The sequence below is a fragment of the Brugia malayi genome (assembly GCF_000002995.4).
Source record: "Brugia malayi strain FR3 genome assembly, contig: Bm_v4_Chr4_scaffold_001, whole genome shotgun sequence".
In the NCBI taxonomy this organism is placed as follows: domain Eukaryota; kingdom Metazoa; phylum Nematoda; class Chromadorea; order Rhabditida; family Onchocercidae; genus Brugia; species Brugia malayi.
The window spans coordinates 10,846,764-10,872,702 of record NW_025062478.1 but is presented as its reverse complement, the minus strand read 5'-3'; the positions used below and the strand labels follow the sequence as shown (position 1 = coordinate 10,872,702).

General features: G+C 30.1%; 4 protein-coding genes across 6 annotated transcripts; 2 read left to right on the top strand and 2 right to left on the bottom strand.

Annotated features, from left to right (window-relative positions):
* Positions 1–377: 377 nt before the first annotated feature.
* Bm17817 (Uncharacterized protein) lies at positions 378–916 on the top strand (the record flags this gene model as incomplete). Its single annotated transcript, XM_043082398.1, has 2 exons — positions 378–549; positions 813–916. The coding sequence occupies 2 exons, from the start codon at positions 378–380 to the stop codon at positions 914–916; spliced, it is 276 nt and encodes a 91-aa protein (XP_042938332.1).
* Positions 917–2,555: 1,639 nt separating this feature from the next.
* Positions 2,556–5,099, bottom strand: Bm11058 (Uncharacterized protein; the record flags this gene model as incomplete). The annotated part of the gene is made up of 6 exons (XM_001896530.1): positions 2,556–2,599; positions 3,228–3,347; positions 3,634–3,687; positions 3,932–3,997; positions 4,399–4,849; positions 5,025–5,099. The coding sequence occupies 6 exons, from the start codon at positions 5,097–5,099 to the stop codon at positions 2,556–2,558; spliced, it is 810 nt and encodes a 269-aa protein (XP_001896565.1).
* A 2,547-nt stretch (positions 5,100–7,646) lies between these two features.
* On the bottom strand, positions 7,647–21,599 carry Bma-mel-28 (Uncharacterized protein; the record flags this gene model as incomplete). Of its 2 annotated transcripts, none has more annotated exons than XM_043082397.1 (38): positions 7,647–7,683; positions 7,904–7,940; positions 8,204–8,278; positions 8,416–8,469; positions 8,590–8,667; positions 8,844–8,900; positions 9,135–9,479; positions 9,600–9,653; positions 9,789–9,848; positions 10,077–10,142; positions 10,797–11,769; positions 12,031–12,124; positions 12,234–12,300; positions 12,434–12,630; positions 12,734–12,829; positions 13,101–13,179; positions 13,252–13,384; positions 13,576–13,658; positions 13,825–13,948; positions 14,428–14,529; positions 14,771–14,869; positions 15,074–15,185; positions 15,488–15,668; positions 15,838–15,966; positions 16,616–16,772; positions 17,064–17,210; positions 17,645–17,800; positions 17,982–18,119; positions 18,313–18,406; positions 18,654–18,748; positions 18,901–19,012; positions 19,269–19,373; positions 19,657–19,762; positions 19,994–20,062; positions 20,329–20,527; positions 20,768–20,883; positions 21,057–21,197; positions 21,470–21,599. In XM_043082397.1, the coding sequence occupies 38 exons, from the start codon at positions 21,597–21,599 to the stop codon at positions 7,647–7,649; spliced, it is 5,097 nt and encodes a 1,698-aa protein (XP_042938331.1). The 2 variants fall into 2 exon arrangements, with proteins under 2 accessions (XP_042938331.1, XP_042938330.1); XM_043082396.1 differs by having other exon boundaries at positions 8,590–8,649; positions 15,488–15,656.
* Positions 21,600–22,711: 1,112 nt separating this feature from the next.
* Bm1523 lies at positions 22,712–24,503 on the top strand (the record flags this gene model as incomplete). Of its 2 annotated transcripts, XM_001896533.2 has the most annotated exons (6): positions 22,712–22,757; positions 22,975–23,117; positions 23,278–23,374; positions 23,637–23,800; positions 23,987–24,151; positions 24,375–24,503. In XM_001896533.2, 6 exons carry the CDS (start codon positions 22,712–22,714, stop codon positions 24,501–24,503), a joined length of 744 nt encoding a protein of 247 aa, XP_001896568.1. The 2 variants fall into 2 exon arrangements, with proteins under 2 accessions (XP_001896568.1, XP_042938329.1); XM_043082395.1 differs by lacking the exons at positions 23,278–23,374; positions 23,637–23,800.
* Between the last annotated feature and the right edge of the window lie 1,436 nt (positions 24,504–25,939).

Genomic DNA, 25,939 nt, shown 5'->3' with positions numbered 1-25,939 from the left:
ACTGTAAGTTATAGGATTAATACTACTTTTTTGTTATTACATATATTTACAATTAAAATTTATAAAAATGTTATCAATTTTTCAGTGTTTCATTGAAAAATTTTTAATCCATTGGTTGAAATAAATTTTTTTACAATCTTAAATTTTGACAAATTTTTAGGTTTCGTCTAATTATACCCTTACTATAAGTATGAAAAATTAACTTACAATTTATGAAGTATATTAATTTAATTTATTTTTGTAAGTCATTAGAAAGTAATCTTTAATTATGAAGCAAATCAATTTTCATATTCAGTAAATATCAAATATCATTTCATCTTTAGTGCTGGCATTGGATAGTGCTTACGATAATCCAAATGATTATTCCACACGATAACATGCATTCATTTGGCCAAAATGCTGATCCAAGGAAGAAAGATGAAAATAAGCCAAGTTGCATTCATCGTTTTCCTTCCAAATCAAATGTTGAACGTATTACAAGAAAAGCAAAAATTTGTAGGAAAGTTTTTTGGATTTGGAAAGTAGCAAACTCAATTATTCAAATTAAAGGTATGATTTCGAACTGAAAAATTATTTTATAAGTTGAGAAAAAAAAAGGAAACTTGCTGTTCACTTTCTAATAAATTATATGTTTAATTACTCAACTTTATCAAGTCTTAATTTTTATTTGTTTATCATTTGACTGTGAAATAAAAAAGTGTAACTTTGATGTTTGACTACAAAAAAATTGAATCATCATTATTAATCTGTTAGATTCACCATTAATTTGTTAAATCATCATCATCACTCACTCATTCATTAATAAATTTCAGATCAATACAACATAACTATAAAAGAAATTGGTGCCAAATTAATTGCTCTTGCTGATGCATTTGATGATAAATTTTTTGGCGATTTAAGTATTTCAAAAAAATAGTATGTGACTATTTTTTAATATCATAAAATCTTTAATAAATTTGATAACATTTAAACTTGTGATTTATCTTAATGTGATAACTTTCATTTGTTCATACTGTATATTAAAAAAAATGTTTGAAGTCAAAAATGATATTTATGGATAAATGTTGCTCTAAAGTAATTAAATCGAAATGTATCGAAAGAAAAATGTATGAATTGAAAATTTTGCATCTAATTGATTTGTGGATTAGAAATCTATTCTTCTTTTGTTTCTTTTTTTTTTTTTTTCTTCCATTTCTCTGCTAATTGATCAATTGGTAATGTTAATATTAGTAAAAGGTAATGATGCAGGGATGTTCTCAGATAGCGGAAGCATTTAGATGTCTATTTAAATGGGAACAAAAATAAACCTTTTATGTTAATTAATTAGGTCAAATAATCAACAATTCAAGCTATATCCATTGGTAGAACGGCGGAATGCTTCTTTTCATCAATAATTTAACTACTGTAAAATTGACCGAAATAAGATGGAAATAAAAAAAGAAGAAAGAAATAGCTACATTCATTTGGTAATCCCGCCTACATGCCAAATGTCATCATTCAAATGTGTCGTTTTGACCATTTAATCGGCATCTGTTTTGCCGATAAAAGTTTCATTTATTATTTATAAATCATTGTTATTCATCATCAATAACATTACTAATTTATTGTCTTCAATAAATTACTTTGAACCATTTTCTGAAAGTTCAATACATGTCTCAAGCCTTCAATACATCATCATTCATACGAGAAAACTATTTAACTAAAAATGGTAATTTTTGTAATGAATTCTGTTTTGCCATCCTTATTTAACTTTAATCTTAAAACTGTAATGCCAATAATGCACTACATTTCTGTCACATAGCTTCGGATATCGAAAGCTTTTACATGCTGATAAAGCTCGATTTTTAATTCGTTAGAAATTGAATTCGCAAAAAAGTAGATGAACTAACTGTGAATTTATCAAAAAATTTGATTGAAAAAGTCTAAATGGTGGAGTAGTCATAACCGAACTTTATTTAAGATCAAAAAATGTCATAAACTTTACAGGAAATTGAGGTAATAAAAACTCGATAGACACATCGGATTATCATATGATATCATTGGAGTACAATGTTACGTCAGCTTTTCCGGCAACTAGCAAGATGTATGAATGAAAACATGTACAACTGACAAAACTTCATTCATAATCTCAAGACTTATTAGAGTCTTCTTTCCAGCACTTATGAACAAAATTTTCAGTAACTGTATTAGAGAAGAAAAAATATTCATGCATCATATTTTAACAGACCCTCACACAAATTCAAAAGAAACACAGAAATTCAATTTCGAGAATAAGATTTCATAAAATATTTGTTTATAACTTTGGATACAGATTAAAATGTTACTCAAGGAAGTTATTATAAAATAGGACATGATTGAAAGAATAAGGACTCGAAGTGAAAGGAAGGCAGAAAGGAAGTGGAAAAGTAGGATTACAGATATTTTATAGATAAAGCAATTCTTTTTTTTGAGAGGAAAAAGAACAATGAAATTTAGAATATTGGGAAAATGAAGAGATGTTTCAGAAGATGGAAAATGAAGAGACGTTCGGTAGAATGAATCAGAGAAATCAGAGCTTATTTTTGTTCCGTGTTGGAACGTCTTGGTTTCTTCGCCACCTCTGAAAACAAGTTCAAAGAACTATGAGGAACTTGAATAAAGGTAGACTGTTTGGCTTTTCAAACGGTAGTAATTTTTCAAACATAAGCAATTTTTAATAAATAATAAAACTTTCTGAAACTTACCATTTTGTGCTCTCACAGTGAACAGAATATCTTTAAATTCATGCTTATAATACTACAGAGGAAAATTAACATTTCTGTTTTGGGAAAACGTTCTTCTATTTCTATTCCATGTATACTATTGATCAGCAGTCTCATTTCTGTTTAAAATTTTTAATTTTTGCTTTTTCCGAACCAATTTTAAATTACATAAGTAAGCAATATTTCGCAAAAAAAAATATTTTACGATAAAGAACTGTTACGATAGATAAGAGAGAAAAAATTAGAATTTTGGAATTCAGATTCAATTCAATAAAATCTTTATCATTTTTTTTTACTCTTAATTTAAGGAAGATTCAAGTAAAGATTTAGGTACCAAGAAGATCTATTTATTAGCTACCGGAAAATGATAGCTGAATTCAATAATTTAAGACTGTAAAGCGGACATTAAGGAGATGACGAACAAGATGCAAAATTCCAAATTTAAACATTCAAAAAAAATTCAAAAATTTAATTTTTTCGACTTACTTTTAGCTGACAAGGTTCGAGCTGATGTCGCATTGCAACTGGATGTTGGACTTACTTCACTTCTCTTACGTTTTTCCGGTGTTTTATCAGCATTCGATGAGCTAGATGCTAATTTAGCGGCTAAAGTGAGAATTTTCTTGAAATACATTTTTTTAGCAGAATTCAAAGCAAAATTGTGGCAGACGTCAGATTATTATGTAGACTTTTTGGGATATTACTGCTTTGCAGCCAAGATCTGCTTATTGGCTACTGGAATGTGATTAGCTGGATTTAATAACTTAAGATCGTATCTAGAGTGCGGACACAGCATTAATAGCATTGATAACATAAAAGGATCAGTTAATGAAATCACGTCTTGTTCAAGTATGCAAAAAATTTTTCAAAATATTTTAATCTCTACGGTTACCTTTGGCTGCAGAACGGGTAAGCATACGATGTGTTGAGGTAAACTCTTCACTAGCTGAAATGCTTCTTAATTAAGGATCTGTGCTTAATTATTGGAATCATGACAATAGATGCCTTGCTACTGATTAAAAATAGTGCAGAGTTGTAAGCATTGACAAACTTCCCAATAGCTGATGGGTTGAGAATATAGTAACTTTCACGGTCAAAACATTTTGAATAATGACTCAACCATCGAAGAAAACATCCTGCATCCTGTAATTGAATAGTTTGATGACCTACGAAATTTTCAGTAAACTTACCGGTATCCGGAGAATGAAGTGAATCACTATGTTTGGTGAGAACAGCATGGTCGTTCCCAACAGTAACTGAAACGCTGTTTTTTAATTTTACAAAAAATTTGATAACTATGTTACTTTTCAAAACGTTTAAATCAAATTGCTTATCGTCCTCTTCAACCTCAGAAGAGTACGTATGGTCATAAACAAAAGCCCTATATTTAAAAAAGCCAAAATACAAGTAATTCTCTCATGCCAAAAACATCTCAGATATAGACCGGTAGACTCAGTTACTCCTTCTTTTACAGTACTGCTTTACTAATCACTAAGAGATTAGCAGAGTAAAACGGAATGATATGGGTGATGAAAATCATTCAGTAATCTTGTTTCCCAGTTTATATGTGATAATCTTCATGATCCTATTTCCCGCCCTCACTCGATACACCATAGTCAACGATGTATCGAGTGAAAACAATTTGGAAATAATGTACCTTCGACTAGTTCAGATCTCCCACTGTCAATTATTTCAGTTTGATGATCAACTACTGGTGGCGTATTGATTTTTGTTGGGATTGGCTCATGTTCATTCTCCTGTTCCATTGATACTTCCTTTATTTCCGTATTGTTGTTTCTATTCGTTCCAGCTATTTCTTCATCGGTATTAATTTCCTCGATCTGCATGGAAGTAATGGTAAATATACCACTATCTTCCAGATTTCTCCTTGTTTGAAGCATTCCTCGTTGCTCATAACGGAAAGCATTTTGAAGTACATTGACAAGGGAATCATCTTGTTCTCCATAATCCATGACGTTTGGAACAACATATTCCTCACGAAACAAAGGTTCCAGAGTAGATAGTTGGATAGTAGATATTTCACCGACGTTCATCAGATTTTCCAGTTGTTCCTCCTGTTGCTCCTGCTGCGGCTGCTGCTCTTCCTGCTAGAAATACATTTTCACGACAACTTCATTGGCAAGATTTATGTTATTCTGAAGATAAAAACGAAGGAATAGAATTGTCTCCTCAAAACGATGTCAATTTCTTGATTTTGTTCTGTACTGTAAAAGAAAATGAAATTTTTAACAGAAACCAAGAATAGTAATGAAACTGCAATACCCTGCAAAATGCTTCAGAAGCATCTATATCAACCATCATTTCCGACATATTATCATCGAATTTCTCTTCTGCCATTTCACGATTTATGCTTGCTCAGGTATTATTTCGAAACACTAGAAATACGCAATTATTAAATAGTTATGCAAAAATTCTGCAAAAAAATTTCTGTACGTAAGTCTGTAAACTTTATGAGATCCATTTTTGATAATTGGTTTTATTCCTCCGCTAAAACCTGCCTCATGCAGCTTAATGTTTCAACTTTATAACATATTCTATTTAACATTATTTAGACTTAATTATCTTTACCTCACTCATTCAATCTCATTTAAAATTACGAAAACTAACTTTGTAGACTTTATAGATCCCCTAGTTAACTATAAAAACTACTTAAAGCAGAACCAACTCTGTCATTTGTAACTTCTGCTAAGTTTGAAAGTTTCACGAAACTTTACTTAAAAATATCAATAAAAATCAGGCCATTATATTTGCAATAAAAAACTGAAATCCTATATGATTAGAAGACTGATAGCATGCCTATCTCCAGAAATTTCCAATTTCGTAGCTCTCTGTTTAACACATACATTAACAATACATGGAATAAATTTATTTCTCATTTAAATCTCCCAATACGGTCGAACGGTCACAATCAGAGAGAGAGAGAGAGAGAGAGAGAGAGAGAGAGAGAGAGACTTGACGGGACAGTTTAGATATACCTGAGATCTCTTCCGGAAGATAATGACATGATCGGAACTCAGACAATCGTACCTCTCCCTCAAACTCAAAATGCAATAATAGTCAGTGCTCCAACATGTAAAAACCTAAGTTTATGGTTCGCGCCAAAACATTTAACCATCGCACACTTTACAAAAACTGCACGTAGCTATCAGTACGAGAAGCAGAAATGCACGTAGCTGTCAGTTTAAGAGGTAGAAATGCACGTAGCATCAGTACGAGAAGCAGAAATGCACGTAGCTGTCAGTTTCAGAGGCAAAAATGCATTAAAAGGCAAAATGCGCGTAGCTATCGGTCTAAGAGACTAGAATGCACGTAGCTGTTAGCTTAAAAAGTCTAAAATTTGTGAACACAAAATGTTTTGAAATCTTTGGTGAAAGCATAGTAGTAATATGAGTCAAGTAGTGTAGCAAATGCCAAACGTGATCGTACGTGTGGTACTCCAGAATAAGACTTTCGTGATAAAAGTGTCTAACAATCCATTACTTATTCCGTGCATAACTTGCCCATTTACCGGTTTGATTGTTATCACTCATATGACCGGATCATTCCTTAGTCTTATCAGTGATTGAGTCTTATCAGTTTAGATTTGCTGAAATCTCGATTTAGCAAATAAGTTTTGTAAATAAAGAACAGAAAGGAGTGTGTAAATTTAAACTGTTTGTGTAATTATCAAGTGCTATATAAATACGAGGAATAAACTGAATAACGCACTTAATAATTGACGAATTCAAAACTTAGCTTCAGTCAAATTACTTTGATCCATTTGAATTTTAATTTAATTTTTATTAAAATTTTAACAGGATGATGGACCGTACGACTTGATAGAATTCCAGAAGTAAATGATCCAGATTAATCTAATCACTAAAGGCTCTCTTATCTGGTTGCACTCCCTTCAATTGATTACAAAATTGGCGGAATTGGTATAACCCGATACGTTTCTGTCCCTCGGGTGTTTTTTTTTTCTCTCTTTTTCTGACATTTGTGGTTGTATTGCTCGAGAATGGTGATATAAATGAGATGATGGATAATTCCGTGATGATCAACATTCATCTGCAGACCATTTTCTAGGAATTTTTGAACTGAACTTAAAAAAAAACCACTGGTTTCGAGTTCACACCTTTGTTTTTTTTTTTTGTTTTACTCTTTCTAAAGTGCACTGAACGCAAATCAGTGTCCTCAATGATTTTTATTAGTGACATATGAGCAATCCTGAACACTCAAGAATCTGTCACTTCAAATTTTTGAGAATCTTTATGACAATCACGCCAGAATATACTTTATTTCTGGCTGATATGTGAAGCAGAAAATGTATGCAAGCTAGACTTTTGAAAATTCAAAATTATTTATTTCATGTCCACATTAACATCATGCCCACATCAAATATACTTTATTTGCCAAGACAATACGCGAAACCTGACAAACCGAAGTGAAATGTTAAAAAAAGCAATAGAATAGTGTCTTGAAAATCTAAGATTTCACAATATTTCTAAGAAAACTAAAAAATCTGAAGATTCCAAAATAAGAAAAGCTCTAAAATATTTCTAAGACAAAAAAAAAAATACTTGTGTACAGCGTATCATCAAAGAAAACTGAGGAACTTTTAATGATGATCTGAGAATGATACCTTCGTTGTATTAACATAAAATATAAGACTTTATCTTAACCCAATTCTCTTAACCTTCCAATCTAAGCAAGTAGAATGCTGACTTATCGTAAGTGTGCCGACTTGTAGTGCTGATGAAACTTGTCAATTTAAAACAGATGAATACAGCGCACAGAAGGATCAATTAAAAAATCTAATACAAGATCAAACCAAACAAATAAATCATAAAAATATTGCGAAGATACTAAGTAAATCTAAGGCACCATTCTAAAATGATGAATAATTTATTTAATCTTCTCTTTCAAAACCTGTGCAACAGTCCTGAAATGATAGTTAGACTACATATACTACTGAACTTATCTTAGAAACATTTCCATATAAAAGTGGTGAACGGAGGAACAACTAACAATTAAGAACTGGACTACATTAATAAGCTAAAGTACTTTAAGACAAATAAATATTAGAGAATATAGAAAGGTGTATCAAAAAAAGAACAGATATTAGGCTTTGAAAGTAAAATTTATAAAGTGAAATAACTTACTTTCGTCCGACACGTAAGTAACCTTTCTTTGGCACTTCTAAAAAACAATAAATGAAACATAAGCAAAGAAAAAGACGAAAATTTGATGTCAGATCGCAAATCTTACATACAGATTGGATTGAAATACTAGTAAGTTGGATTAAATCGCTGTTCGATAGGAGTAATCCGTAAGCATAACATCCTAATTCATTAATGAATTAAATCAATTCATTACTAATAATCTATCTGATTGGTATTCAAATTTATTGCTTCAACTGCGTAAACCAAATCGATAAGACATTATTAATGCATCAAACAAACCGTCAATTTTCGCTAAACTTGGTTCAAATCCTGATATAGTTTTTTGTTTTGGAGGTGATCCATTTTCACTTTTTGCTGAAAAGAATTTCAAATTTAATTGCCATTTCGACGAATAATTTCAGCAGTTGAAAATAATACCTGATCGAAACAATCAGAATATAAACAGTAGAATTCCTATTAAAATGAATCACTAATTATACTGATATTTTTACCTTTTTTGGCAGAGCGAGTCAACATAGGATGAGATGGAGTCGAAGTTTTGTTTACTGAAAAAAATAAAAAAAATGTTTGATTCAACAAGTATCGTTAATGGTCTGTTAAAAATGACTCATGATCTATGGATGATGCTTCTAGAGAAATATCTAATCTATATCAAAGCAACGTACACTGGGACTCTTCTGATGCAGCTCGTCTCCGTCGATTTGGTGAAGCTTTTGGAGTCACATCTGGAATTGTCTCTTTAGCTGAAAGCCAACGAAACACGATTTTTAATATGAACAAATTAAAGAAATAAGAAATGAAATCAGCAACTATTATGTGTTCAGCAATGTTGCCCGATTAAAAAGCTAATTACCTCTAGTGTTTACCAATAATTTATTTATTTTATAACTAGGACCACAAAGCTATACTTAATAGTAACCTTCAATCTGTTCTGATTGTGTTCGACTACGGCGAAGCGATTTCCTTGTAGGAGAGTCTAAAAAATGAAAAGAAATGCATTCCAGAATCCATTTAATAATGTCAATTGAACAGCTGAGACTGATATCTAATTATAGCCGGAATTGCATTGATATCATTGACCAGCCTTGTCTCATTTTATATTTCCTAAGTTATTGAAGCATCATAACATAGAAAAATGTTTTTAATTTTTTAAGTAATTTTAAGTATACTGTCTTTAACATAAATGATAGTTCATTACTTCATAACTTACTTTTGGCTGATATAGGTCGAGCTGACCGTTGTGGTGTCACTTCACGGCTATGTGTTGAACTTGTCCTGCTTTCTGAACGTTTTCGGCGTATTTCCTCAGTCTTGGGTGGACTTTTAGATGAATATGTAGCTCGAGTTAAACGTTTCGGTGTTGTTTCTGGATTACACGGTGAATTTGTTCTACTTTTTAGGCGTTTTCGTCGTGTTTTCTCAGTTCTTTTGGCCGAAGATGTAGCTCGAGTTAAACTTTTTGGTGTTGTTTCCCGACTATGCGTTAAACTTGAACCGCTTTCCAAACGTTTCCTTAATGTTGGCTGAACTTCCGGTGATAGCGATACCAGTTTAGCTGTTAAAATTAAGGAATTACCTTAAAAATTATGAACTCTGGCTTAAAATAATATAACAAATAGAAAAGTTTTCTGTTCATGAATTTTAAACACATCAGTAAATGAAACAGTTATAATACCTTTAGCTGCAGAACGAGTAAGCATTCGATGCGATGAAGTGGATATTTCACTATCTGAAATGACATACATTGTAATTCACAATTTTTCAAAAACATTGAAACTTCACAACTTTACATTATACTATCCCGAATAAAGCAATTTCAGACAGTTATAAGTAATGACGAATAGTAAAGATTTAGTAAACATACCAGAATCCGACAAATGAAATGAATCGCTGAAAAAAGTCCGAACTGCTTGTCCAACAGCATCTAAAGAAAAATCCCATTAACTAAATATAGAGCCAAATTCAACTTTCAGGAATCTCTCTTCTAACACCATCTATTATTAAATTGCTTGTCCTGGGAAAGTTTCTTAAATTTTAGCTTACTTCTGTAAAATTAGAAATGGTATCTCTGGACAAATGTCTCAATTCCTTATTACTTTTCGAAAAAAAGAACTCGACGACACGGTCTAAAAAAGGAACAAAGACAACATACCCTCTTGCTTCAGTCCGGGTGTTCTAGGAGAAAGATTTACTGATTCAGAAAATTCAACTTTCACTTCTGAAAAAAGAAATAAAAAAACAATGAAGTAGACAGAATAACAATTTCCTATGCACCATTATGTATCCTAAATGTTTCAAATGACTAATCACAAACAATTATACAATGTGAATACTTTATTTTATCCAAAAATACTACAGTTCAATTTATTCAATCCTGCAAGTCACACCGGAAATCCTTCTGATGAAAAAAAAAAAAATGAAAATATCAATAACCACAGTCTTCGCTATTAATATAGAGAGCTGTATACAGCAGGAGACTTTTAGTCAACTTTTAGTCAAAGATAAAGCTTGATTTAATACAATTTCCTGTACACCTGGAACTGTAAGCACTTTCTTCTCTATAGAATACTAACTGGTGCATACATTAATGATAAAATGACCAAATAATGTTGATGTATATACTTCACAAAAATTTACATTCTATATGTCACTTTTACCTTAGTTATTTCTTGAAAACATTTTAGATTTAATTCAAAAATAATTACCAGTTAAGTATGAACATTTGAAATTTAAAGCTTAATGATATTTTAAAGTATAGTGATGGAATGTTTCAAAATTTGCCGCGGTTTTGAACTGTAGCATCAACGTTGAAAAAGCAAATATTCATTCTATATTGACACAAAGTTTGCGAAGTTTAAAATTCAAAACTTACCTTCCTGTCCCTCTAATTTTCCCCATGTACTCGCTAAATTCGTTTCAGGATCACAAACAATAGCTTTTTCGATTTCCGTGGATGTTGGATCATTTTCATCCTCTTGCTCGTACGAAATCTTTTTCTGCAACGCTTCATTTGACGCGACGTTATCAGTTTCATCCTCTTGCTCGTACGAAATCTTTTTCTGCAACGCTTCATTTGACGCGACGTTATCATTTTCATCCTCTTGCTCGTACGAAATCTTTTTCTGCAACGCTTCATTTGACGCGACGTTATCAGTTTCATCCTCTTGCTCGTACGAAATCTTTTTCTGCAACGCTTCATTTGACGCGACGTTATCAGTTTCATCCTCTTGCTCGTACGAAATCTTTTTCTGCAACGATTCACTTGACCCGATGTTATCATCGTTACTTGATGCGATGTTACTTTCCCATTCGGCTGCTATTTCATCAGTTAAAGAATCTGGTCGCTTTTTCGGTGGTTTTGATGATATTTTAATTCCGAAGATAGTAGAATGTCTGGAGATTTTGGTAGTTAATACTGAAGTACTTTCAGGAAGGCTACCAACGCTATATATACTTTGTTTATCCTCTACACATACATCAGAACTGATATTATGAGCATCTTCATCCAAGGGAATGTCTGGATCTTCTTGTTCTTCATAACTCACAGATACTGGAGCTGTACAACTTTCCCGAATTAGGGAATTTTCATTGATCATAACAGATGGCTCAGTTTTATCGTGTAAACCGTTCATTTCTTCTTGTTCTTCAAAACAGTGCTTCATTATTCTCTCCTGATCTTCCACAACATCCGAATCACTCTGCTCCTCAATCGATATCTTATATGGACCTTCTTGATTTGTAGTACTGATAGATTCAGTTTTTTCATCCTTTTTCATCAAAATTTCCAGTTCATCCTGTAGCTCCAAGTGTTTCTTTTTGTTCATGTCCGTAAATTCCAATCCATCCTTAAAAGAATGGAATTTCTAACCAACTGAACAGATTTTTTCTTTTCTTTAAATCAGTTCTTTCACTTTATTAAACTTGTTACTACAAGTGAAAAAAAAAACTCCAATACGAAAACATCGCATAATCTAGCAAAATGTAAAGCAAAACCCCGTCCTTCATATCCAAGAACCACATCGATTTATATTATATTATTTTTATTTTATTTTTGCATCGCAAAAAAAGACTAGCACTCTATTCAGCAAGAAAAAATAACGAAATACCGGATTTGGAGCATCTAATGCATAGGCATAATTCGTTTTGAGAGGACCAACTTTACATTCTTGTTCTTTCAATTGACTGATACTTGAAATAATGCTGAAAAGACAGCCTAAATAATTCATATAACTTCCAGTGCTTCTTATCTTTTTTCATCCAACAAACTTCGTAATGTAATAAAAAATAAGGACCAAAAATAACATTATACCTATCACAATTAGACACGAACGAATTTGGAAGGTCGAAGCGAAGACTTTTAAACTGCGACTCTGTTACTGAAATTTGCATTAATTAAATTATTATTGAAAAGTACCACAGTCTTTCGGAAATTTCATGAATATCAAACACAGTACATTTTTAAATGTTAGTAGCAATAAGAAATAAGATTCAGTGTTAACAAGAGAATACCATCAGCTGATGTATTCTCATGCCGTCGCTCTTTCCGAGTTTTCAAAATAGAGGCTGGTAACGGCGCCCGAGAGAACAGATCAGCTGTCGGTGATGTAAATGAATCTTCTGCGTGTATTCCAGCTATGCGGCGACGTCGCGGCGTGGGTGTTTGTAACAAGCGATGAACATTTTCAAGATCCTCTTTAGGCAAAATTCTGAAATACATTTTTTCCGAAAATAAGCACTTGCATTTGAAAGGTCAGGGTAAATTCGGAACTGAAGTTAAATTTTTGGCATTTTTGAAAATTGTGAAATAACCTTTCGTAATTTGAAACACGTCGGTCGCATACGGGACTTGTCGGGAAGTTAGGTAGATTATGCATATCTCGTGGTATCTGTGTTGTTTCACATTGGCTAAAAAAATCATATTTATTGCCAAGCAACAAAGGATCTTAGCATTTATATAAAAAAAGTTGAAAATCCAAACAAGTGAAGGTTCGTGCAACATAATTATTATTGGAAATATGAAAAATCACAAATTCAGAAATAACCCATCGCATTTCTTTCATTTTTAGGTTCCGAAAAGTAAACTCGTTAATTTTTGAATACAGTTCTCTTTTAAAATCTATAAATGAAGAAAACAAAATCCAAAGAATTAGGAGATAATTTCGAACAGAAAACCAACCTCATAGCAGGTAATAGATATGGATGTACAGCTGGGCGTTGTTTGGATGAAGTATCCCTCATCATTTTTCCACTACAATCTTAAAAAATTTAGCTTTTTAAAAACTTCTTTTGTTCAACATTTAATCTCAAATTAAAAATATATTCTGCACCTGAATTTTGTAATATCGGAAGAACATCACGCGAAAAAATACCATCCGCCTGAATTACAGGGAAGTCTTCCAAAATCTTTGCTGTCCATCGATCACAACGATCTACTAAAATTCCGTTCTTTGGTTTTTTTGGCTGAAAATTCATTCCATTATTCAGCAGCAAATTACTTCATTTATTTATAATTTTTCCCTTCTATTAAGAGATCAAGTAATCAAAATTACAGTTCAACAAACTTATTCACTGCTCATTAAAGCATTCAGTTTCTGAAGTATAACATTTGCAACCAAAGAACTATTAAAAAAAAACATATCACAAGAACTTACAGGTAAAAGACGATCGAACATTTTGCGCCTTAAACAAAAACGATTCCATTCACGAATCCCGTCAGGCTTTTTTAACAGGTTTTCTAAAGAAACTGGTTAGTAGGATAAACAGTCATCAAATGAATTAACTTATAAATTTACCCAAATACTTTAAATTTCCAAAAGCATAAAGAATGACAAATATTCTCAGTTAAATACTAACAATGTAGTAATATATTTACTGAAATAATATCTAAGACGTTACACTACCTTTTATCAATTCGATTTCTTTTCTGTTTAGAAGCAAACGTTTCATAAGTCGTTGAACTTCACAAACAGGTTCTTCTGTTTTTGTATCAGTAATCCCGCTTTTTCCACATTTGCTAACCGGTTCCTAAGCATTTAATCATTATTTTAGCCTTCTACTTACAAGGGAAATGCTTTTTCTATAAAAATCAGCGGAAAAAAATATTGCTACGACATAACGATTGAGAATAAGTGGTGTTGTACAACATTACGCTAAGATTGAAAACATCGATAATTTGAAGGTAGGAAAACTGAATAGAAGGGTTGGGAGATTAAATTTCTTTTGCAACAAATATTTCATAATCATTATTAACAAGTGTTATTCATAAAACATCTAAAAAAAATTAAAAAATAAAGTCATACGGAATTTTCGACAACAGTGTTCAAAATTCCTAATTTTTTGACGTCAAATTATTAGATTTTGAATCCTGGTAGTACATGAAATAAATTAAAAGTAAGTTATGTAAAATGGTATTAAACATATCAGTGGAATTCTTTTACATACAGGGTGATGAAATAGCTTCCAGCAATGAAAATTGTAAAAAACTGTTATACCACAAGCAATACCTCTAATCTACAATCGTTTCTCCAGTTTGTTTCTATTTGATTACATATTGCTTGATTCCTATATGGAAAAAGCCATTTGAAACGATCAAAAACTTTCGGCTTCTAAAATTCCAGCGAATTTCAATCAAACTTATTTAATCTCGTGCGAACGAAAGCTATTTAACTAATGAAGCTAATGTAAATTATTTAATATAGTCGAACCAGATATGATCTGATTAAACGCTTCTATAAAAATATTTTTCTTTGTGTTCCATTTAAAAATTTTCAATTAAATGAATAAAAATTCACAGTAATAATGAATTTAGTTGCTTTAAAAACAATTTGAATTTCATAAAGTTAAAACCTTTCCCATAAGATCATCATAATCAAGCAGAAAATATCCAATTAGCTTATGTTTTGATGTTTCAGTTATTTTTATCGCAAGTGTAGCCGAAAGCAAGGCCTAAAATTGTTTGCAACTGAATTGGAAAAAAAAAAAAAAAAAGAAAATACGACTAATACGCCTTACTGAATGATCATTAATAATGTATGATTGTTAATTACTAGGTTTTACTTGTCAAGAGAAAGTTAACTGTTTGCTATTGAGAGATCAACTGCGTTAAATATTGGAGATAACGATTAAAACTCAGAAATTTCAAGAACTCACACCAATTGAATTCGGTGGATACCATTCATCAGCAGTGAGACCACACCAGAAAATTTCGTTAGGACAAGCACTTTGCATTTCTTCTAGCAATTTTATTATATATAGTTTACTGCTGAAACAAAAGATGATAATGATAAAGTATATGATAACAATAAAATATATCAAGTTATATATATACCCATCTTTTTAACTTTCCCCTTAACAAACTCACTGACTTATCAGTGAAGAGACTCAATCACACGGTTTTTTGTTTTGTTGAACTATGAGGTTGCGTCTCTTAATTAACTGGAACCTAATAACACAATTGATATGTTTTGGAGACAGAAAAGAAGATGGAAATAGAGAGAAAAATGAACAGTTTGGATAATAAAATCACTGTTAATTTGATCATCAAAATTTAACTATTACACTCACCCGGGAGCCAAACGTTCCTTACGTTCATCCACTTTTGCTTTCATACGAGCATTAAGAGCAGTATAATTTTTTACTGGAAGTAATCCACCATGATGAAAAAGAAACACGATATTCGTATAAAAAACCAAATTTCTAGATGCCATCATACTATAATTTGAAGTAGTTGCATCTGCAATCTTCTCTGCAAACACATTTGACTTTAGCTAATAAAAAAACTTCTTATATGTTTCTCTGAAATAAACAATGAAATTAACTCTTCCCGAAATATGCAAACTTTCATTTGAAATACAATATAAGAGGAGTTGTTTAATATGCAAACCAATTACTACAAAGAAATTAGGTCAACAAACCTGATGGTACTCTTTTCGAAATTTCAGCAAACAGCTCCGCAGCACAATGAAAAACTGCTGCACTGTTTCGCAACCAACACATATCTGCAGCTGATAACGCACGTGGAATACGATCAAACCATGGCTCAGCTGAAAACAGACAAATTACGAATATAAATATGTGGTACACAATAAACCGGAAATTTCTTTATGCATTTACGCCTAAGTCATTTTTTTTTACTCTCCCTGACAAACTGAATTTTTGTATGCTTGGTGTTGTCTACGCCATTTTATGATTACAAAGTATCCGCAAAACACAACACAACTTCTGATGTGCGAATAATACTTCCATTTCCTACACTTCGTTCTTACTCCTTTCCCAGAGTTTTTATTATGCTTTAATCCCGCATGAATAACGTGTCCTCTTTTCAACTAAAACAACCTACTCGTCAATTAATTTAAACAGAAAAACAAAATTCAGAACTGCACATTATACATAATGGAACAACAAAAATCTACAACCTAAATTTGTTTTTCCAAACTAAAAATTTGGCATTTCAAAAATTTGGCATTAATTTGGCATTTCATAAATTGGCATTCACGCACACAGATCTCATAAATTCCATTCTCTCTTACATTAATGCATAACAATTTTATGTAAGTTTGTATGTCTTGTAGAAAAAAAAACTAGTTAAATTTTGCAGCTTACAGCATTTACAAAACCTCAAATTGAAAATATAATTTTGTTAAAATTTACGCTTTGATTAAAAAATAACAAACTAATGACGCTAAATGTTACAAAGTTCATCGAATTTCTGTTTTGCATTAACAACTTCTTTCCATATAAGCGAAGCGATCTGATGGATGGTATCATAGCTTGGGCATGAGGTAATATGTTTTTTGAGTGTATCATTGATTTCACTGTTGAACAGCAGTGATGAGATGATTATTGATTCCTGATTAAAATATGCAATTTGTACAACTTGCTAAAGCATCTTGATAATAAATGAGTAATCAGATGAATTGCTAACTGGAAAGCACTATCGATACTTCCCTATAGTTTGCACCCTTGCAAATGACAGATAGACTAAATTGAACAGTTAGATAATGTCAATAATTTTATCACTAAGTTTCTCACTACTTCTTTTCGGTTTTCATGAAGGAAGATGCATTATTTGAAAAACCAATACAAAAGTAAAGTACAGTTTTTTAAATTTTGTCTTTTGAACCAAATTTCAAAAAAATACATTTTCTAGCGGCGCCGTCGATATTTGACTGCTCTCGGAAATATCAGCAGGTGTTTTTGCAAGGCCAACTGCATTTAAATATGCGCATGCAAGATCAGACTTCTGTCCAATTGCATCATCGAAATTTTGATCCAGCCATTTTAATACCTGCAACAACTGGATTATGACAGTACATGTATGTTATAATCGAGTAAATAATTTGAGTTTTTCGGGACTTTTGGAGGAAGAAACAAGCATCGTGCTTGTCAAAGTTAAATATTTCTACAATATCTACACTTTCTTCTGTCTTAAAATGGAAATTTCTAGCAGATAAACGCTTGTAGATCGGTTTATTAATAAAACACTTTTAAACTCTGAAATCTCCAAAAATAAAATAAAAAAAAAAGGAAGAAAGCCAGGATTAACTAAATCTTTCAGGTAAACAACTAAAAAGCTGTATCTTCTGCTGAACCTGTACTTTCACCCACTAGCTAAAATTGTAAAACTGACACATTATGCTAGAACTAAAAAACGCAAAATATTTAAAACTAATAAAAACTTTTCTTCAAATTCACAATTGACCAATCATTCTTGGAACTCACAACTTTCTGTATGGATGGTATGAATATTGTAAATTCGCGGTTCCCGTTGAATGCGATGATTTCGAATGTATATGATGGTGCAAATATAAAAAAATCATTTGTTTCGCTATACGGACTTCGGTGTTGCCAGACACCGGAATAATTTACTAAGCAGTCCTTAAAAAATTTGATTAAAAGAACTGAATTTATTCTTGTCACTGAATTCTGTCATTGAAAGAATGATAATTCTTAGTTTTGAAATTCATAATTACAGCCTATCGAACTATTTATTAAAGCAAACGACAGCTTAATACCTTAATAGTCTATGAAAAAACAGCAATAATACAGAAAAACTGACAAGACAGGTATGTTGGTCATTGTTAACCGGTAATGTAAACAATGACAGGAAAGGGTTAAGGTTCAGGAATGATTCCGCAAAAATGACTTGTCGTGGCAAACGTTTGTAATAGAAGGCGTTCAAATCAAAAAGTGCACCCTAAAATTATATTTTATACAAATTCATAAAGCACACTCCACAAACATCATTGAAGTAGCAGAAACTTGTGAGCAGATCCCATTAATATACACTGTCTTACGTACCAAAAGAAGGAAAAGGAACAAGAAATAAAAAATGAATCTCACGCACGATTTCAATTTAAATTAACTGCATCTGCTTAATCAATTAGTACCTCTATAGTATTTTTAGTAGTTCGCCAAGTCATCAGCAAGCGAGAAGTATCAGTCACATGTACACGTAGATATGATTCTTCGATATTCAATAATCTGTAACATTATACTTTTAAGAACTGGACAGCATCACTCACTATATCCATTTCAATCGTTTCTTATGAAACAAATAGCATACTGCTAATATAGCCAAAATAATCTGAAACATCTTCAATTCATCCAACTAGAATATAGAATATATTTGCATATAAAATAAATTGAAAAAAGAAGAAATAGAACTCTGTCCCTGTCATTCAATCCAAGAAATATTCTCCTCTTGGAAGTAACAACCATAAAAAATTACCGTTCTGAAATGCCATTCTTTGCGGCATGTTCTCTAGAAGAAGAAGAAACAACAGTTCGGAAAGAAACCCATTCAGTGCATTTTTCCGGACTCCACTGCAAAATTATTTCATAATTTCATTAAATTCAAGCAGTAACGAATTTTAATAACGAACTTCCGAAAATTTTTATAATGAAACGCAATGTTAAATTTATAAAAAATATCAAATTGCGTTCGAAATTAAATTAAAGAATGGATAAAACTTCACCGTAAGGTAATTAATAATTATTAAATCATTGAGAGTCCATTCATTAGGAGGATGTCCTTCATCATTTGGAAAATTAATCACAAGCAATATCACGTGCGGATTTTTCTGTTTTCTGAAATTTATCAATAAATAACTTGAAATGTCAAATAGATTTAATAAATATAAAATCTCTGTAACAGCTTTTCTTTTTTTTGAAAATTTAATAAGGTTCAAAAAAAAAAAAAAAAATCAATATGAACAAATCAAGCTAAAGGCTCAAAAATCGTATACTTATATCCACATCATAATAACTATTACTATACTGATACTACAATAAAAAGCGACATTACAAATAAATTTAATCAAAAACAAAATGTATAAAATCATACCCTTTAGAATAAGCAACCCAGAGATATAATACAGGACGCGGATCATCCATTGGTTCTTGGCATGAAAAACCGTAAACTGGAGAAGACGAATAATAATAGGATGCACTGGAAAGAAAAATAAATCATTTAATAACATTTGCTGTTGCAGTAATGCATGAAATAACAATGATTACAATCATAGGTCAGCTGAAAAGAAACGATTCAATAGTTTGTTTCATAAAACCAATCTTTTTTAAGGAACTGATGCATGCATCGTGCAATGCATGATCATGTAGAAGATTCGACTAAAAATACACGAAATGTTTTAACCAATACAAGCAAATGTCTAATGAATACAAATCCCAGCATTTTAATAAATATCTGTACAGAGTTAGTATCATACACTTACTCATTGCCGTTAAGAAGATTGACGGTAATGAAGGCACCACAAGAAAAGCCAATGACAACTGTTTTGCACCGTTCTAAGTAAGTTATTGCTGTGACGTGTATTTCATCTGGAATATAAAAAAGATAAGTTGTAATCACAATTTAATAAATATATCCATCTGTATTAATCCAAACGAAAAACTGGATAAAAGAACAATAATTTATAAAACTAATATAATTTAATTGCCTACTGGTATCATTTTAAAATTTATTGAGTGAAATACGACTTGTTTTATCCATTCTACCTTAATCATTTTTATCAATTCGCTATAAAACTACAAAAAAAAAAATGCATTTACCAACATTAACAGGATATACTGTACCGTTATTAGCCACAAAATTAAATCGTCCATCAGAAATATAAGATTCTGTAAACAAAAAAAGGCACATTTTCTTCAGCCAGAAAATTCTGGTCCAAAGGATAAAAGAACAATATTCCAATAGATTTGTCGCAGTAAAAGTTTATAAAGTTAATATAATTTAATTGCTTATCAGTATCATTTTAAAATTCACTAAGTGAAACATATGGCTTGTTTTATCCTTTCCACTTTAACTGTTTATCAATCCACTACGAAACTATAAAAAAGACATACACCTGAAAGAACTAATGGATCAGTGCTGCATAAAAACTTACTACACAAATTACTAGAAAAGGGTGGTTTTCTCAGTTCTGGATCAGTTATGTTTGGTACATCGATCCCAAAATGTACCAAAAAACAGTCACCACCACTGGTGCCAACTGCTACAAGGTGTGGAAAACTCCTTAAATTTTCATGCAAACATTCAATTTCACTCTTCTTTGTCGCATCCAAAATTGTCACAACTTTAGTGATCTGAAAATAATTCTTTCAAATGAAGTATGAAAGTGAATTTCTTCCATATTTTAAAAACTCCCGACACTGTTTAGAATCATACCGCCACAAAGGCGAGTTTTCTAAAAAATATGACAAAGCTGGTTGCCTAAAAAGAAGCTTGTCATGTTTTAACTTATTTTGTCTGAATGTTTTCTTTTAATATGAAATTTGCAGACTACTGATAAGACAATACTAAATTTTGAAATGAATGTACGAAACCTTTGTGCGTATTAATATTTTCTTAACAATTCTACTCATCTTGACACTATAATACGCCAAGAAATATTCCTCATTTTGTTCATCGTTCACCGCCACTACCACACCCAAACTTCCGTCTAGAATGAAAAATTTGTGCACACACTATTTTGATTCCATTTCTCATTTTCGACTTCAATAAAAAATTCCGTGATATTCTTTCCATGAAAACCAAAACCTGCTATGTAGTCATACTGTAACGGTCTATATCAACAGAAAATGTAACTGATTATAATGAACTGCAGTAATTTACCTCGAAATGGCAGACTGCAAACATCGATAATAGTACAGCTACTGCGAAATCCACAAGAATATAATATCGGTGATTTGTAATAAATCTGGCGTATTAATATACAGTTTTTCCGGATAATACAATACCAATCCGTGTATTCACCTGAAAGTGTTTAACAAATCTTTTTCCCCAAAATTTAGTTTTGGGGAGTTCAATTTAAATTTGTCTTGCTTGCGAGAAATGCATTCAAGTTAATGTAAGTTTCAATCAAAAATGATCCAGTTATTCATGAAATTTCGGATGGGATTTTACAGCAAGGAAATGATGACATAAGGAGCTTCGAGAACAAATTAACTAGCAGAAAAACATTTACTAACAAGTTCAAACAACTTTTCATTTGTTTATCAAATTCAACTAACTAAATCAGTTATCACCTTGCTGCGTCAGAAATTTTCCCCATATTTCGGTTCTTCTTTTTTCGCTAATTAGTTTAACCTTCCTCAATGTACCCTGTTGTTTTAGCATCGCTTTCCTGTAAGCAAGTGAACAAAACTGAAACTTCATCAAATCCAGAAGAAAAAAAAAAAAACATTTTTTATATGACAGATTATTGCATAAAGAAATTTTTTTTGGCTGAAAAATAAGGATTAATTCAACGATTAATTGAGAAATGGAGAATAGATGTCAAAATTGATGCAACCATAAACTAAACATTACATCAAATTTTCTAAGTCATAAATTAATGAGCTAACAGTCAGAAATGAGTTAAATTTAAACTGCAGGCTTCAATCCTGATAGAGCCTTTTCGTTAATTCATTTTATACTTTCCGGAACCGGAAAATCTTCAAAACATATTTATCATCCACGAAACAAAAACATATCTAAGTAACAGAGAATAAGTGTAATACGTAGAGAGCATCAAAAGTTTGCAGATAACAGAGAACAATAAATGATGCGAAAGGCATAAATGAAATAAACAATATGTAAATCAATTAAGAATAAAACAAATTTTTATGCTTCATTTAAAAAAGCGCAAAGAATTTATTTAAAAATGAAATCAGTTCGCTACACGTAGAAAAAAGAGTGCATTTAAATAGGAGATTAGCTATACAGTGAAAGTTAAATGAAAAGAGTGTATGTATTAACTGGAAGAATTATAAAACGAGTAAACGACAAGCAAATTTTATTGGTAAATTATTTTAACTTACCCTGAGGGTAAGTTAACTATATTGTTATAACATATTTGTAAAATTAAATATAAGTAAAAATATTGACAATTTAGAAAATCATCCGTGAAATTTTGCATTATTAAAGTTCGGTATAAAATACTAAACCAAATCTTTCTTTTTTAATTTTTAAAATTTGAAACGATTTTTCTAGTCGAATTTACCTTATTTGCGATTTATATTCAAACGTAAAAACATAATGTAAGTGCGAAAATTTGAGACAAAAGTTGATATTATTTAATTATGGCAATTTTGTAGATTATTTATAAGTTTATAGGTTACGTACGTCTTACGTATGCGTGTATGAATACGTGAACGTCTCAAATACATAGCATAAAATTGTTGTGTGATTATTGTTTCTTTACAATAAAATCATTTTGAAATGATACATTCTGAGCTATTCGTACTTTTTTTTGGAACAGCGATCGGTCGATCAAACGATTTTCAAGAATGGATCAAACTTCATTTTACCAAATTCACAATGATCTTAACGAAAGTATTACTCTCTTATTATTCTTAAAATTATCACAAATATTATTTTATTAAATCTAAATCGAATTCAATTTTATTCTTATTCCATTTCACTTCCATCATATTTTATTCATTCTTTTTCCTTCTCATTATTTGCCCAATTACTTTGTAAAAAAGTAAATAATCAAAATTATTAATGTTTATGTAAATTACTCATACAATAAGATTTAATCTAATTTTAGTGTATGTGGTGTTAATTAAACGTTCAATAGAATTTCAACAGTTTGCTCGTAGTACTGTTGAAAAATTACCAAAAATTTATCAAGAAATTGAAAATGATGTTAAATTTAAAATAAACGATACAATTGCTGCTGTACAAGATCAGGTCTTTTTGAAATTCATTTCTCTTATAAATTATTTAAATTTATTTAAACAAATAGAGGTAGTGTTTGAAAAAACTTGAGTTTATTAAACAAAACATAACCTTTAATATTTTTATACTGCAAAATAATACTATCAGAAAAAAAATCTGATTATTAATTAAGACAGCAATACCTGGAAATTTGAATTTTCATCGCTTTTTTATGACATTTTCATGGGGTACAATTATGCTTATCGGTTATTATTTCATGTATTTTCAAGGTTCTTATTAATTTACTTAATAATTTTGTTTCATAAAAATTCTTTTTAATGGTAAATTCTCAAAATATCATTCAATTATAAATCTCATTTATTTAAAATTATAGTATAAATATTTACTTTAGAATATTTGATTGTATTTTAGTATGTGAATATAAATGGAATATTATTTAAATATGTTCTTTTTGAAATCAATTTTGTCTTCTTTACTCATCAATTTATTTCTTTAAGTCTATTCAACTATTTATTGAGTACTTACTTTAAGGATCAACAATTTTGCCATTATTGCTAGATTTCATTTTTGATACATTATCAGCTATATTACTTGCTTATATTATTATACCAGCTGTGCTTTATTTTAACTTATCAAAATATGATGAATATAGCCGAAAGTCACGATTCATCCTACTTGTTGCTTCATTATTTCAAGTATTTTAAATTCTAAATGACTTTTCGATTAAGTAATTAATTAATTATTCATTGTTAGATATGATTGCTATGCAAATAACTTGATTAGTTAATAATTACTTAATCAGGTGAAACAAAAAGTCAAGAAAATTTTAAATTTCTTCATTACTTACTCAAGACAACTTATTTTCTCACTCAAATTTTCAGGGTTTATTAGTTGGCTTCCTGTTAAGCAATTGTTCAACAGTACTTGTTTTACCTGTTGAGATTATTAATATGCTTTTTGTCTCAGTAATTTCGCGGATTTTGGGTCACAAACTTAATAATGATCGACAAACATACTTTGGAATTGTTAACGGTACTGGATTCATTGTAAGTTTAAAATCAATTTTTCATATATTTTTCAATGTAACAGAATTATATGATTGAGATAAAAAAAAAAAAAATAATATTTCTGATTCATTCTTATCCTATTATATTACATATTACAACATTTTCATTCATGTAATATCAAGAAATGCTCCAGTATTGCAGTGAATTCAATTTTTGAAGGTAATAATGGAGTTTGAGTGAAATTTAATTCTTAAAATTTCAGTTCCTCGTCATCATCGGATATATTACACGACAGTTAACTAAAGCTTATTTATTTTCAACTGCTTCAGCTGTTCTTACGTCACATCTTATCATTCAAATTTACATGCGTCGAGTTATGCAGGTAAAATGAAACCTAAATTGTTGACATATTTCAAAGTAAATAGTTAGGAGAGAGAGAGAGAGAGAGAGAGAGAAACAGTAGTGATAAAGTATTTTCTTATCAGTATATCATTAGTAACAATAATTTCTAACAAACATTATTAACAATAATTTTATACTTAAATTATTGATAGATTTATATGCAAATGCATTATTCATAATTTTACATATAGATAATAGTTATTAAAATTTCAAAAGTTTAATTTTCAAACTGAAAATAGTAAAAAAAAAAAAAAAGAAAGAAAAAAACTTAGTTAAAATCAGTTTACATTTAAATGAATAAAAGTAAATTTAAAAGTTAATCAATCTTTGATTTGATAATTATAAGTTTCAAATTTGCATTTGCAAGTTTGTGAGGAATTTTAATTACTTTGAGTAGTAATTAACATTGTAACATTTATCTTATTTAAAAAGGACAAGAGCACTTAATTAAATAGTTTAATTCTGATTTTCTAATTTCTATCATTCAATTGGCAATTTTCTATTTATAAACTCATTTCTTCTATGTTCAAATTAAATTTATGACTTGCAAAATCTTACTTAAATTATTAAATTAACATTTACTCATAAATTCTATATATTTTGATGCGGAAATTCTTGCAGTTCGATCTGCTTCCCTCCTATATGTTATTGTTGATGATAACATTATCAATTTACTGTCAAACATTGGTTCGACTACTATTCGGTCAATATGTACAAATAGTTAGAAAGCATTGATAATAAAATGACATTTTCCTTTTGCAAAATGATTTTGAAAATATTTTGCTAAAAAAAAAAAAAAAAAAAAAAAAAAAAAACAAATTTCTAATAAACTTTTAAAGAAAAAAAAAAAAAAAGAAAATTTAATAAACTTTCAAACTCACAGGAAAAAAAAAAAAAAAAAAACACTTCTTAAATGCATTGTCTTTTTCTTTTTTGTTCAAAATTTCTTCGCAAATTTTGTGATTCTTACATTTATTATATTTCCTAATTTTTTTTTTTTTTTTTTCATTTCTGTGTTATTACTTAACTTTTGATTTTTTAATTTTAAGGAATTTTTTATCAGCTTCAAAATTTAGATCTTTCTAATTTTGTTTGCCAAGTTTAATGTAGATAAAATATAGATAAATTTCTTGGTCTCTAAAAAAAAATATTTGTATTATTAGTGATCAAAATTTTTTTAACTTTTTACAATGTTTTTCTTTCTTTTTTTTTTGACAAATATTATTTGAAGAAATAATTCTGAAGAAATATTCCTTGAAATATTTAACACTTTTTCAATAAGAATATGGAGAAAAGCAAAAATTTTTTAATAAATATTATTAACAGATTTTGAAAAATTATTTTTGATTATTTTCTCAAAAAAAAAAAAAAAAAAAAATATATGAGAAACATTTTTGAAAAAGATAATTTGAGATTCAGCTAGAA